Source organism: Molossus molossus, unplaced genomic scaffold, assembly GCF_014108415.1.
Source record: "Molossus molossus isolate mMolMol1 unplaced genomic scaffold, mMolMol1.p scaffold_m16_p_18, whole genome shotgun sequence".
Lineage (NCBI taxonomy): Eukaryota > Metazoa > Chordata > Mammalia > Chiroptera > Molossidae > Molossus > Molossus molossus.
Genome location: NW_023425353.1, coordinates 28,500,561 through 28,515,508, shown reverse-complemented (window position 1 = coordinate 28,515,508; position 14,948 = coordinate 28,500,561). Strand labels below are relative to the sequence as shown.

Genomic DNA, 14,948 nt, shown 5'->3' with positions numbered 1-14,948 from the left:
AATTTGGGTCCCTTGAGATTCCATTAGGATGGATTTTTCTATTTTACAAAAAAACATTGTTGGCATTTTAATAAGGATTACATTGAATCTGTAAATAGCTTTCTGTGACATAGATATCTTTAAAATATTAAATCTTCCACCCAGCCAGTGTGCTAATTGAGCATTGGCCCATGGACTGAGAGGTCCTGGTTCCATTCCCAGTCAGGGCACATGCCCAGGTTGCAGGCTCGATCCACAGTAGCGGGTATGCAGGAGGCATCCGATCGATGTTACTTTCTCACATTGATATTGCTTTCTCTCTCTCAAAATATCAATAAAAACATATTTTAAAAAATTATAATAAGCCCTGGCCAGTTTGGCTTAACAGTTAGAACGTCGGCCTGCGGACTGGAGAGTCCCAGGTTCAGTTCCTGCTAAGGGCACGTATCTCAGTTGCAGTTTGTCCCCGGCCCCAGGTCGGGTCGTGTGGGTGGCAACCACTCGATGTGTCTCTCTCACATTGATGTTTTTCTCTCTCTTTCTCCCTCTCTCCCTCCCTCTCTATCTGGAGAAAAATGCAAAAATGTCCTCTGGTGAGGATAAATAATAATAATAATAATAAAAAAATATTAAATCTTTAAGTCCATGAACACAAGATGTTTTTTCATTTATTTATGTCTTTACTTTCTTTCAGCAGTGTTTTATAGTTTTCAGTGTACAAGTCTTTTACTTCCTTGGTTAAGTTTATCTCTAAATATTTTATTTTTAAGGGATCAGACCTAAAACCTGGGCATGTGCCCTGACCAGGAATCGAACAGGGACCTCTCAGTCCGTGGGACGATGCTCAATCCACTGAGCCACACTGACCAAGCCTAAATATTTTGTTTTTTCAATCCTTACCCAAGGATATTTTTCTATTTATCTTCACATAGAGTGGGAGGGAGGGGAAACATCTGTGTGAGAGAGAGACATCGACTGGTTGCCTCCGCACAGCCCCGACCAGGGCCAGGGAGGAACCACAACTGAGGTACATGCCCTTGGCCAGAATCAAACCCATGACTCTTTGGTCTGTGGGCCAACGCTCTAACCACTGAGCAAACCAGCAAGGACTAAATATTTTGTTTTTAATGCTATTGTAAATGGAACTATTTTCTAAATATCCTTTTAGCATTGTTTGTTAGTACATAGAAATGCATTTGATTTTTGTATGTTGATTTTGTATCCTGCAACTTTGCTGGATTTGTTTATTGGGTTTAACTAGAGAGAGAGAGAAATCTTTAGGGTTTTCTATGTGGATGACCATGTCAGCTCTGAATAGAGATTTTACTTCTTTTCTGGATACCTTCTATTTATTTTTATTGCCTAATTGCTCTAGCTAGAACGTTTATTATTTATTTATTTTAAATTTTTTTCTTTATTGATTTTTAGAGAGAATGGAAGGGAGAGGGAGAGAGAGATAGAAACATCAATGAGAGAGAACATCGATTGGCCGCCTCCTGCATGCTCCCCACTGGGTATCGGGCCCACAACCTGGGCATTTGCCATGACCGGGAATCGAACCAATGACCTCTTGGTGCATGAGTCGATGCTCAACCACTGAGCCACACAGGCCAGGCTCTAGCTAGAACTTTTAATACAATGTTGAGTAAAAGTCGTGAAAGCAGAGGTCTTTATCTTTGTCTTCCTGATCTTAAAGGAAAAATTTTTAGTCTTTCATCACAAAACATTTATTATATCGACATAGTTTCCCTCTATTTCTAGTTTGTTGACTGTTTTCTGTTATGAAAGGGTGTTGAATTTTGTCAGTTGCTTTTGCTCCATCAATTGAGATGATCTTGTGGGGATTTTTTCTTTTTTCTGGTAATGTAGTCTGTTACATTGGTAGATTTTTGTATGTTGAACTCATTACATTCCAGGACTAAATCCCATGTGGTCATGGTATATAATCTTTTGAATATGCTACCAATATCAGTTTGCTAGATTTTTTTGTTTTTAATCCTCACCCGAGGATATTTTTCCATTTATCTTCAGGTAGAGTGGGGGGCGGTGGACATCGATGTAAGAGAGACACATCTGTTGGTTGCCTCCCGCACAACCCCGACAAGGCCGGGGACCAAACTGCAACCAAGGTACATGCCCTTGACTGTAATCAAACCCACGACTCTTTGGTCCCCAGGCCGACACTAACTGCTGAGCCAAACCAACCAGGGCTCAGTGTGCTGGTATTTGTTGAGGAATTTTGCATTGGTGTTCTTAAGAAATATTGGTCTATGTGCCTGACTCTGGTGTCATCAGGGAATGCTGGCTGTATAGAATAAGTTTGGGAGTGTTCCCTTTTCATTTTGGGGGAAGAGTTTGAGAAGGATTGGTGTTAATTCTTCTTTAAATGTTTGGTAAAATTTACCAGGCCTGATCCTGGACTTTTTGGTGTTGAGGTAGGGGGCTATACCAATTCAAATCCTCTTACTAGTTAGTTATAGGTCTATTCCAATTTTTCTTTTCTTTTCTTTTTTTTTAGTTGATTTTTTTATTATGTTTTTTTTCCCATCATCATTTATCCCCACTATGCCCTCTCCCACCTCCTACTACCCCCTCTCCCCCCAGCAATAATCACCACACTGTTATCCATGTCCATGAGTTCTTTTTCTCTTTTTTGCTCAATCCCTCTACCTACCCCCCTCCCCCAACAACCCCATCCTCTACCCTGAGCTGACTGACTGCCTACTTTCTATGAATCTGTCTCTATTTTTCTTGTTAGGTCAGTTTATTCATTAAATTCCACATGTGAATGAAATCATATGATACTTGTCTTTCTCTGGCTTATTTCACTTAGCATAATGTTCTCCAGGTCCATCCATGCTGTTGCAAAGGAAAAAATGTTCTTCTTTTTTAAAGCCAAGTAGTATTTCTTTGTGTAAATGTACCATAGTTCTTTTGTCAATTCATCTACTGATGGACACTCGGGCTGCTTCCAGACCTTGGTTATTGTAAATAATGCTGCAATGAACATGGAGGTGCATATATTCTTTTGAATTGGTGTTTCATATTTCTTCAGATAAATTCCCAGAAGCAGAGTTGCTGGTTCATAAGGCAATTTCATTTTTAATTTTTTGAAGTAACTCCATACTGCTTTTCATAGTGGTTGCACCAATCTGCATTCCCACCATTAGTGCATAAGGGTTCCCTTTTCTCCACATTCTAGCCAATACTTGATTATTGTTTGTTTTTTTTTATCCTTACCTGAGGACATTTTTCCATTTTTTGTTCAGATAGAGTGGGAGGGAGAGAGAAAGAAGCATCAACGTGAAAGGGACACATCGAGTGGCTGCCTCCTACACAACTCAACCAGGACCAGGTACAAACTGCAACCTCGGTACATGCCCTTAGCGGGAACCAAACCCGGATCTCTCTGGACCGCAGGCCGACACTCCAACTGCTGAACCAAACCAGTCAGGGCTGATTGTTGATTTATTGATGAGAATCATTCTGATAGGTATGAAGTGACATCTCATTGTGGTTTAATTTGCATTTCTCTGATGATTATTGACATTGAGCATCTTTCCATATGTCTGTTGGCCATCTATACGTCCTCTTTGGAAAAGTGTCTATTCAGATCCTTTGCCCATTTTTAATTGGATTGTCTTTTTTTTTTTGGTGTTGAGTTTTATAAGTTCTATTTCTTAATGATTCAGTCTTGGTGGTTGCATGTTTGTAGGAATGTGTCCATTTCATCTAGGTTATCTAATTTGTTGGCATACAGTTGTTTATCATACTCTCTTATAATTCTTTTTATTTCTGCAAAATAAGTAATAATGTTTCTGTTTTCATTTTGGGAATTAGACTTTTTTTCCCTTACCATTATGGAAAAAGAATTTTAGTTTTCATTGAGTGCCTTACACTCCCATATCTCTTCCCTTTGTTTTCCCAGTAAAATTAGGTCCTCTTTGCATAAATTAATGTTCTGTGACCTAATTATGACACTAACACAAATACTTCCTACTGACTCCAAAGTAGTTTCCCATGCAAATACATCAGAGAAATTTTTAGATACTTCCCCCCCTGAGAAAACATTCTTTCTAAAAGCCCTCTGACTTTCTGCTCTCCTGGTATAGTCCTTTCTAAATTGCCTTTCCAGCGTGCTCCATAACTGTCATCTTTTATTTCTCTCTTATGTTGGACTGCTTTTGTTAATCCTTGAGTCCGTGTTTTTTCCTTTTTTAAAAAATGGAAATAACATGCTCCAATAACTTCCTAGGGAAGTCTGCATTAGAGGTGAATTGTTTTTATTTTATTTATTTGTTTTTTTAATCCTCACCTGAAGACATTTTTCCATTTATCTTCAGATAGAGGGGGAGGGAGGGAGGGAGAGAGAGAAACATCGATGTGAGAGAGACACATCAACTGTTTGCTTCCCTCACAACCCCAACCAGGGCCCGGGATGAACTGCAACCAAGGTACAGAATCAAACCCGTGACTCATTGGTCTACAGGCCGACGCTCTAACTGCTGACCCAAACTGGCCAGTGCTAGAAGTGAATTGTTTTTAAATTTTATATGTCTAAATATGTCTCTATCTACACTGATATATATGCCTGATTGATAGTTTGCCTGGGAATAGAACTCTAAGTCGAAAATAATTTTAACTCCAATATTGTGACATCTTTTTATTGTTTTCCAGCTTTGAGTGTTGCTTTAGAGAAGGCCATTCATATTCGCGATCCTTGTAGGTCCTGTGTGTTTCGTGTATCCCTTGTAGGTCCTGTGTGTTTCGTGGATCTTTCATTCTCTAATACCTTTATCTCCCTATCCCATTGTTAAGATCTTTTCTTCATCCCTTTTGTTCTGAAATTTCACAGTAATGTCTCTTAGTGTACTTATTTTTTTCATAAATTGTACTAGGCACTCAATGGGTCCTTTCAGTCTAGAAACTCATGGTCCTCCTTTTCTAGGAAATTGTTCTGTACTGGTTCTCTGATAATTCCTTCCCTCGATATTTTTCTAGTCTCTCCAGAACTCCTAATTGACTGGATGCTGGATCTCTTGAAATAATACTTTCACTTCCTCATCTTTCCTCTGCAATTTCCAACTCTTGTCTACTGCTTCTATTTTTAGGGAGATTTCCTGATTTAGATCTCTCTTCAGCATTTGCTTGAGTGTTATTTAACCTTGCTGTGCCAGTTTCTCCAGCTGTCAAATGGGGAATGATTGTACTTATCTCAGAGGATTATTGTGAGAATTAAATGAATTAATGCACCTAAAGCATGATATAACAAATAATACATTGTGGCAAAAAGAATCCATTTTTCTCTCTTACAGCAACTTTATAAATGTTTCTTTTCTTTTTTTTCTTAATTGATTTTAGAGAGAGGAAGGGAGAGAGAAATAGAAACATCGATGAGAAAGACCACTGATTCGCCGCCTCCTACATGCCCCCTCTCTGGGGATTTGGCCCACAACCCTGGGCATGTGCTCTGACTGAGAATTGAACTGGAGACTTCTTGTTGCATGGGTCGATGCTCAACCACTAAGCCACACCAGCCAGACAAAAATGTTTCTGTAATAATTGAAATTTTAGTAGAATCCATAGAAATGTTTTAACAAACCATATATAGACATTTTTCAGTTTGCGCACAAGTCTAAATATCTAAATGCCATATAAGTTGCAATTTTTTTCTAAACACTTATTCCAGCTTAAAATGTGGAAGCAATTTCTCCTTCAGAGAATATCAAGTACTAGTATCTTCAAATGTTGATAAGCTGTTCCATCGTAAGTCCCACTAATTTACCATTTAATATCATGTGTACTCAAAATTTCAACCTGTTACAAGCACATTAACAAAGTTACTAGGAAAATTGGACTAGCACCACCCAGAGATGTAACAGAATACACGCAATTCTGACAGGAAGAGCCAACCAAGATCAAGGAATAGTTTTCTTCAGAAAACAATTCTACTAAAATATATGGAATAGAAGTAATTTAAAATGTTCAAGGCATGTTAAATGCATGACTGTAACTTCAAATTGCCATTTAGTGTATGCTTTGTATAATAGCATATAAAAACTACTCTCATCTATGAAATGTTAAGCTGACATTCAAGGCCATCAAAACTCCTACATTCAATATCCCACTGTTTTTTGGTTGTACCAAAAAGTAAACAATCAGCCCTGGCCGGTTTGGCTCAGTGGTTAGAGCGTCGGCCTGTGGTCCGGAGAGACCCGGGTTCGGTTCCCGCTAAGGGCACGTACTTCGGTTGCAGTTTGTCCCCGGCCCTGGTTGGTCGTGCGGGTGGCAGCCACTCGATGTGTCCCTTTCACATCGATGTTTCTCTCTCTCTCTCTCTTCCTCTCTCTCCCTCCCACTCTATCTGTACAAAAAATGGAGAAATGTCCTCGGGTGAGGATTAAAAAAAAAAAAAAAAAAAAGTAAACAATCAGCAAATGATTTCAATCTCAAAAATATTTTTTTACACTTCCAAAATGGATTAAGGTGATATTCCCTCATTCTTTTTTTTTCTTCTTCTTTATTGAGTTTTAGGGAGAGGGAGAGTTAGAAACATCAATGAGAAAGAACATTGATTGGCCACCTCCTGCATGCCCCCCCCCCCCACTGGGGACCAGGCCCACAACAGGGGCATGTGCCCCCACCGGGAACTGAACCAGTGACCTCCTAGTGCGTGGGTTAATGCTCAACCACTGAACCACAACGGCTGGGCTGTTCTCCCATTCTTAAAAGTGTTTCTAGAGCTACTAAAAAATTTGCAACAGAATAATTTATAAAAATATCCCTCTCCGTGTAATAAGAAAGGAGAAAAAGACCACTGAAAAGAACGGGTGTGTGTTACTAATCAGACATGCCTTCTTTCTCTCCTGCTTCATCAGAGGCTGGACTTGCCTTGTTTTTAGTTCCTTCGTTTTCTGAAGGTAAACTTTTAGTTTCTTGTTTAGCTGCTTTGGCTCCCCTTTTCCCTTTTATTTGTACTTTTTTGTCTGAAGTTATCCTTTTCTGCTGCTTTTTTTTTTTTTTTTGGCTTGTTTCCACTTTGGCATGAGCAGGTTTAGCTGACATTCTCACTGATCTCTTGGGCTTCTCCGCCCCTGCTCCTTCCTCGGAGCTGACTTTCCATTGGGCATGGTGGTGGCATGGACAAGGGTCAGCGCGGGGGCAGGGTGAGGGAGCCTACCTGGAGGCTGGTGCTGCCCAAACCAGTTGCTGGGGCAGTGGGAGAACCAACCAGCTGGAACCATATGACAGATTTTTTTGTCTGATGGATGAATAGCTTGTCCTATTTCTGTGAGGATGTTCACTGCAGGTATTGGGTGGGGGAGAGGTTGCTCTTTTTCATTTTCCTTTGCTTCTTACATAATTGCTGTTTTATTCAAATGTCTTTTAGTTTCTTTCAGATGGAAGCTTTTCCTCAAATGGCTAATGATCTATTTGTTGTTGGTTCACATTTTAAGAATGAAGCACTTAAAACTGAAAACAAAAAAAAAGTTTTTTGTACATGAGTAAGACTTGTCAGCTAGTTTGGTATGACTTTAATTTGAGGTGACTACATAAGCACCCACACATTTTGTTTGGGTCTTCCCGAGATGTCACTATCTAGATGTTTCTTTTCTGGAGCCATTACGTTTTTCCAGGCAAGAATTCTTCGGTTACCTGAGAGATATATGCCTTGTTGCCAGTATTTTTATTGTTGTTCATTTTAAAGCTGTGGTTTTTGTCACCTTAGAAGGAATGCTTTCAACAATTCACTATTAGGTATTCACTGTTAGATTTTGATATTAGCCTTTATTCTTTTCCTAGTTCAAAGAAAAGTTGTTTTATTCAGTAGATGCTGGATTTTATCAAACTGAGCATCTGCTGAGATGATCGTATATAATTTCTCTCTTTTGATCAGTTAATGTACATTAAATTGATTTTGTAATGTTAAATACCTCTTGTTCTGGGGTTAATCTTAACAATCATGATTTATACACACACATTTTAGAATTCAGCTTGCTAACATTTTGTTTAGGAATTTTTCATCTGTTCATGCGTAAGATTGACTTAATTTTTTTTGTCATTTTGTTTTGTTTACTTTTAATTTTTTTTTATGTTTTGGTATCAATATTATACTAGCTTTATAAAATGAATTGGGAGAAGGTTCCTGCCTTTGTGACTTTCTGTAGTGATTTATATTAATTGGAATTATTTGGTCCTTGCATGCTTGTAGAACTCACGAGTAAAACTATTTGGGCTCAGAAAAATTTTTAACTACTGATTTAATTTTTTTTTTATATTTTGTTCAAATGGGGGGGGGGGGAGAGACATCGATGTGAAAGGGACACATCAAGTGGTTGCCACCCTCACAACCCAACCAGGGCCAGGGCCAAACTGCAACTGAGGTACATGCCTTTAGCAGGAACCGAACCTGGGTCTCTCTGGACTGCAGGCCGACGCTCTAACCGCTGAGCCAAACCGGCCAGGGCTACTGATTTAATTTTTTTAATAGTTAAAGGACTAGTCAGATATTTTATTTGCAATTGACTGTTTTAATGTTACACTTTTTTCTAAGAATTTATCTGTTTTGCCCAAATTTTTTAATATATTGGTGTATAACTTTCAGAATAACTTTATTTTTTAATGCTTAAACATCTCTAGTTATAGCCTCTTTTCATTCCTAATATTTGTCATCTCTTTTTTCCCTAGATTAGTTTCATCAGAGTTGTCTTATCTCCAATTAATTTCTGTGTTTATTTTTTCTTCTACTTTCTTGACACTTATCTTGGTATACTTTTTCTAAATTCTTAGGATGGATCTTAACTTGTTGATTTTACAGCCTTTCTTTTTTTCTAATATAAGCATTTGACGACCATATATTGTCTTCTGAGTATAGCTTTAGCCACCAGTGGTTATCTTCCTATCATTTTAGTTTATTTTGCATTTTCTATGAAAGGAATCATACATTATATACCCCTTTTTAGTCTGGCTTCTTTCATTTAGCATAATTATTTTGCTATAATTATAGCATATAATTATTTTGTCAATAACGTGACTCATCCATGTTATTGTATGTGTCAGTAGTTCATTTCCTTTTTATGGTAGTAATCGATTGTATGGATATACAATTTCTTTTATATCCATTTTCCCATTGATGGACACTTGGTCATTTTTATTTTACTATTACAACTAAAGACGCTATGAACATTGCGTAAGTGTTTGTGAGAATACATACTTTTATTTCTCTTGGGTAGATACCCTAGGTGTGGATTTGCTGGGTCACATGGTAATTTTTAAGAAACTGCCAGAAAGTTTTTCAAAGTTATATATATTTCTACCAGCAGTGTACAGAAGCTCTAGTTGCTCTGTGTCCTTGATGTGATCAGTTTTTTTATTTTTTTAAATATGTTTTTATTGATTTTTTTTTTGGGGGAGAGAGAGAGAGAGAGAGAGAGAAACATCAATGTGAGACAGAGACATCGATCGGCTGCCTCCTGCACATTCTCCACTGGAGATCGAACCCACAACCCAGGCATGTGCCCTGACTGGGAATCAAACCAGGACTTCTCAGTCCATGGGACAGTGCTCAATCCATGGGATTGAGCCACACTGGTTGGGCTTCATTGTGGTTTTAATTTGCATTTCTCTAATGACTGATGATGTTGAGCATCTTTATATATGCTTATTTGCCATCCATGTATATCATCTTTCATGAAGTGTCTGTTAAACAATTTGCCTATTTTTTAAATTGAGTTGTTTGCTTTCATTGAATTTTGAGTTATTTATATATTCTGGATAGGTGTCCTTTATCAGATACATGGTTTCCAAATATTTCCTCCCAGCCTGAGACCTATCTTTTCCTCCTCTTAACAGTATCTTTTGAAGAGCATTTTTTTTTTTAACTTTGATGAAGTCTATCAGTTTTCTATTTTCTGAATCATACTTTTGATGTCATATTTTTAAATCTTTACATAACCTAATGTCACAAAGATTTTCTCCTGTGTTTTCTCTGGAAGTTTTATAACTCCAGGTTTTACCTTTATAATTCTCTTTTTGTTTTTTAACTTAATCACAGTATAATCAGAAAATCTGGTTTGTATGATACCAATTCTTTGAAATTTGTTTACTTTTAGTTTGGTGTGTTGCTTTCCTAAGTATTTATGTTCATGTTTATGTAAGTATAGAAAAATATACGTTTTAAAATTTAATGTAAATGGAATCACACTATACAAAGTTATTTTTACTATAATATAGTATTACGTAGATTGGAGGTATATTTATTTAGCCACTTTACTATAGAAGCACGTTTAAGTTTATTCTAAACTTTCTTGAACATAAATAGTGCTACAACAAACATCTTTGGGTTTTTTTTTTTTTTTTTTTTTATTTACAACAAACATCTTTGTATATGATGACTCCTTGGGCTTATATGTGAGAATATTTCTCTAGACTATAAGTAGAATTGCTGAATAAAAAGCTATCTGGGTTGAATTTTATCTTTCAAAGTTTTGCTTTTTATCTTTTTAATGGATTTTTTAGCAATCATACAGCCTTATATGCAAGAAGTAGCTGGACCGTTGATGAGGTCAATGGTTTATTCAGCAAGCATTTATTGCGTACATATTGTGTGACCCTTTTTTTTTTTAATCCTCACCCGAGGACATTTTTCCATTTTTTGTTCAGATAGAGTGGGAGGGAGAGAGAGGAAGAGAGAGAGAGAGAAAAACATCGACGTGAAAGGGACACATCGAGTGGCTGCCACCCGCATGACCAACCAGGGCCGGGGACAAACTGCAACCGAGGTACATGCCCTTAGCTGGAACCGAACCCAGGTCTCTCTGGACTGCAGGCTGACGCTCTAACCTCTGAACCAAACTGGCCACGGCTTTTGTGACCCTTTTAGGGGTTTCAGTTCCTTTGGAACCAGTGCCTCCTTTTTATTGTTTTATTTTGTTGTTATTATTACTTTGTATTATTTTGTTATTATTACTTACCTGAGGATATTTTTCCATTGATTTTTTAGATAGAATGGAAGGGAGGGAGAGAGAAAGAAACATCGATGTAAGAGAGACATCAATCGGTTGCCTTCTGCATGACCCTGACCAGGGCCAGGGTTCAAACCTGCAATTCAGGTATGTGCCTTAACTGGGAATTGAACCCACAACCCTTTGATCCACAGGCCAACCTCTTATTGCTAAGCCAAACTGGCCAGGGCTATTGCAGTATTTTTAATTTTTTTAAATCCTCACCCGAGGATATTTTTCCATTTAAATGGGAGGGAGGGGGAGACAGAGAGAGAAAGAGAGAGAAACACCAATGTGAGAGAGACACATCGATTGGTTGCCTCCCACATGACCCCAACCAGGGCTGGGGACCAAACTGCAACCAAGGCACGTGTCTTTGACTGGACTTGAACCCACGACTCTTTGGTCTGTGGGCTGATGCTCTAACCACTGAGTCAAACCAGCTAGGCTATTGTAGTATTTTTTATTTATTTTTTCTTTATTGATTTTAGAGAGAGAAAGGAAGGGAGAAGGAGAGAGAGATAGAAACATCGATGAGCGAGAACGTCGATTGGCCGCCTCCTGCATGCCCTGCACTGGGGATTTGGCCTACAACCTGGGCATGTGCCCTGACCGGGACTCGAACCGGTGACCTCCTGGTGCTTGCGTCAGTGCTCAACCACTGAGCCATACTGGCCTGGCTGTAGTATTTTCTAATGACCCTTTCACTACACCAAAATAGTGTTCTTGGGAAATATAACCATTCAAACACAAATAAGTTCTAAAAGTCAATATAGTACAATAACTATATGCAGGAGAAATAAAAGGAAAGCAGTTTATTATAAAGTAATGTGTATTTATGTAAATGATCAGAAACAGCTCTCATAGAAAATACAATGGAAAAGTCAGATGATTGTACATACTTAAATAAGCTATGACTTTAAGAGTAGTAAGAAGCCCTGGCTGGTTTGGCTCTGCGGTTAGAGCATCGGCCTGCGGTCCAGAGAGACCCAGGTTTGGTTCCCGCTAAGGGCATGTACCTCGGTTGCAGTTTGTCCCGGCCCTGGTTGGTCGTGTGGGTGGCAGCCACTCGATGTGTCCCTTTCACGTCGATGTTTCTCTCTCTCTCTCTCCCTGCCACTCATCTATACAAAAAATGGAAGAATGTCCTTGGTTGAGGATGAAAACAAACAAAAGAGTAGTAAGAAGATGAAGTTATTTTGTTGATGAAATATAAAAAGTGGAACTGGAATAAAATTAGTGTTAGAATAGGTAAGACTAGACTTATTTGTAACATGATAAGAAAAAAAAGAGTTCACAAGAGGAATTATCAAAAAGGAGAAAATGAGGAAATGTGATGTCCTTGTTAAAGGGCTTTACCAAAATAATTTCCTATGGTATATCTTGGGACAGAATAGTGATGATCTGTCACAGAAAAACATCTTAAAAATCTCACTGCAGCCCTGGCTGGTTTGGCTCAGCAGTTGGAGCATCAATCTGAGGGCTAAAGGATCATGGGTACGATCATGGGTTGCAGCTTTGATCCCTGGTCCCAATTGGGGTTGTGCGAGTGGCAACCAATCGCTGTGTCTCTCTCACATTGATGTCTCTCTCTCTCTCTCTCTCTCTCTCTTTCTTTCTCTTTCTCTCCCTCCTTCCCTTCTTTTCTCCCTTCCTCCCTCCTTTCTACTCTCTCTCAGAATCAGTGGAAAAATATCTTCAAGTGAGAATTAACAACAAAAAAATCTCACTTAATTTGAGATACATACCTTTAGTGACTGATAGTTTTTTTGTTAATCCTTACCCAAGGATATTTTTTTCTATTGATTTTTAGAGAGAGTAGAAGTGAGGGACGGAGAGAGGGGAGAGACACAGAAACATTGATGTGAGAGAGATTTGTTGATTAATTGCCTCCCACACTTGCTCTGACCAGGGCCAGGGATCAAACCTGCAACACAGGTACATGCCCTTGACCGAGAATCGAACCCACGACCCTTCAGTATATGGGCCGATACTCTAAACACTGAGCCACACCAGCCAGGCAGGGCCTGCCTGATACATTTAGAAGACTTTGAAGACCATATCCTTTGATTGGTCTTAGGAAATAGAGAATTAGAAACAAAACCATTTTGCCCCCACCCCCCTAAAAAAAAGCCCACATAAAAACTAAACATCTGTTATAGGAAGAAATAACATTTTACTCAGGGTCATAGGTTTACTACTATACTTGATTTCCTCAGGGAAATTATAATAGGAATGCTCTGTATTTAAATAATACAGGGAAGGGTAAAAGTAGATTTATAATTATAATACAAATAATACAATAATTAATAATATTAATACAAGAATAAACTGTTTCAAATACTCACAACTGTAAACCTACTTTTGCCAGCCCCTGTACATTGCACTTTATATTTATTGCCTTATTTAATCATCATAATATGCTTTGAGATAAGAGATAACTTTAGTTTCACAGAGGAGTAATTAGAGGCTTAGAACAATTAAGGGATTTGTCCAAAGCCACCCAAATAGGAGCTGACATTCTGAGTGTACCTAACAGTTTAGATATGTAGTTGTAGAAACATAGCCTATTTTTAAAATATCATTAGTAGCATTTCTTTAATAAGCAAGGAGGGCAATGAGACTGAGAATTATTTTTCACGGTAGAGTTTTATCTCATCTTACAAAAAAAAAAGATTTCCAGGTTTTTTCTTGGATAGACAGAAGAGGAATTTTTCTTTTAGAAATGAGGAAAAGTATAAGGAACACCCATTATTTCAGACTTGAGTTGAAAATAAGATTACTCATGATACCAATTTCTAGCGATATTTGCTGGTTTTAAAAGGTAACTTTGTTTTTGGAAACATTTAAAAAAATTTATTGCCCTGCCTGTGTGGCTTAGTGGGTTGAGCATCGTCCCATGGATTGATTGGTCCCGGTTCAATTCCCAGTCAGGGTACATGCCTGGATTGTGGGCTGAATCGCCAATATGGGGCATGCAGGAGGCAGCTGGTCAATGTTTCTCTCTCAATCGATGTTTCTATCTCTCTCTCTCCCTTCCTCTCTCTCTGAAAAAAATCAATAAAAACATATTTAAAATTTTTTTTAATTATTATATAAAAGTGATGTAACATTCTGAAAAATTTAAAAAGGAGAAGCCCTATTTCCACCATTTTAATAGATCTATCGCTATTACCTTATCACCTCCCCATGTAAAGTAACCATTTCCACCTCTACTTCTTTCACTCTTTTTTTTTAATCCTCACCTGAGGGGAGATATATATATATATATTTTATCCTCACCCAAGGACATTTTTGCATTTATCTTCAAGTAGAGGAAGAGAGAGAGAGAAACATCGATGTGAGAGAGACACATCGAGTGGTTGCCACCCACACAACCCCAACCTGGGACAGGGACAAACTGCAACTGAGGTATGTGCCCTTAGCGGGAACCGAACCCGGGACTTTCCAGTCTGTGCACCAACGCTCTAACCGCTGAGCCAAACAGGCCAGGGTGCACCCCAGGATATTTTTCTATTTATCTTCAGATAGAGTGGGAGAGAGAGAGAGAAACATCAATGTGAGAGAGACATATTGACTGGTTGCCTCCCGACCAACCCCAACCAGGGCCAGGGATGAACCGCAACTGAGGTATGTGCCCTTGACCGAAATCAAACCCGCTGCTCTGGTCTGCGGGCCGACGCTCTAACCACTGAGCAAAATCGCCAGGGCTTCTTTCGGTCTTTATTCTCCTTACTTTTAGTTTTCTCCATGATGCTTATCACGATCTAACAAACATATTTACCTGTTATTTATTACACTAGAATGTAAATTGCAAGAAAGGAGGATTGTTTCATTCACTGTTGTGTTCCCAGTGTCTAAAATAGTGCCTGGAATATAGTAAACAGTCAGTATTAAGATTTCTTTACTAAATAAATAAACATACTCAGTTTTGGTCTTTTTTGCCATAGGTATATCATCCCATTG

At 38.4% G+C, this 14,948-nt stretch overlaps 2 protein-coding genes across 14 annotated transcripts in view; one reads left to right on the top strand and one right to left on the bottom strand.

Annotated features, from left to right (window-relative positions):
* The window catches only part of NR2C2 (nuclear receptor subfamily 2 group C member 2), an 88,625-nt gene that overhangs the window by 21,863 nt on the left and 51,814 nt on the right, over nucleotides 1-14,948 (top strand). Inside the window, exon 1 of one of the 13 annotated variants that reach the window (XM_036267324.1) lies at nucleotides 3,423-3,472. The exons of the other annotated variants lie outside the window; for them this stretch is intronic. The gene's annotated coding sequence lies outside the window, so the exon portion shown is untranslated. Of the gene's footprint in view, nucleotides 1-3,422; nucleotides 3,473-14,948 lie in introns of those variants that run through there. 13 annotated transcript variants of the gene reach the window in all.
* Nucleotides 6,820-14,734, bottom strand: LOC118633481 (non-histone chromosomal protein HMG-14-like). The gene is made up of 2 exons (XM_036267423.1): nucleotides 14,719-14,734; nucleotides 6,820-7,094 (listed from the first exon to the last, which is right to left on the bottom strand). Exons 1-2 carry the CDS (start codon nucleotides 14,732-14,734, stop codon nucleotides 6,820-6,822), a joined length of 291 nt encoding a protein of 96 aa, XP_036123316.1.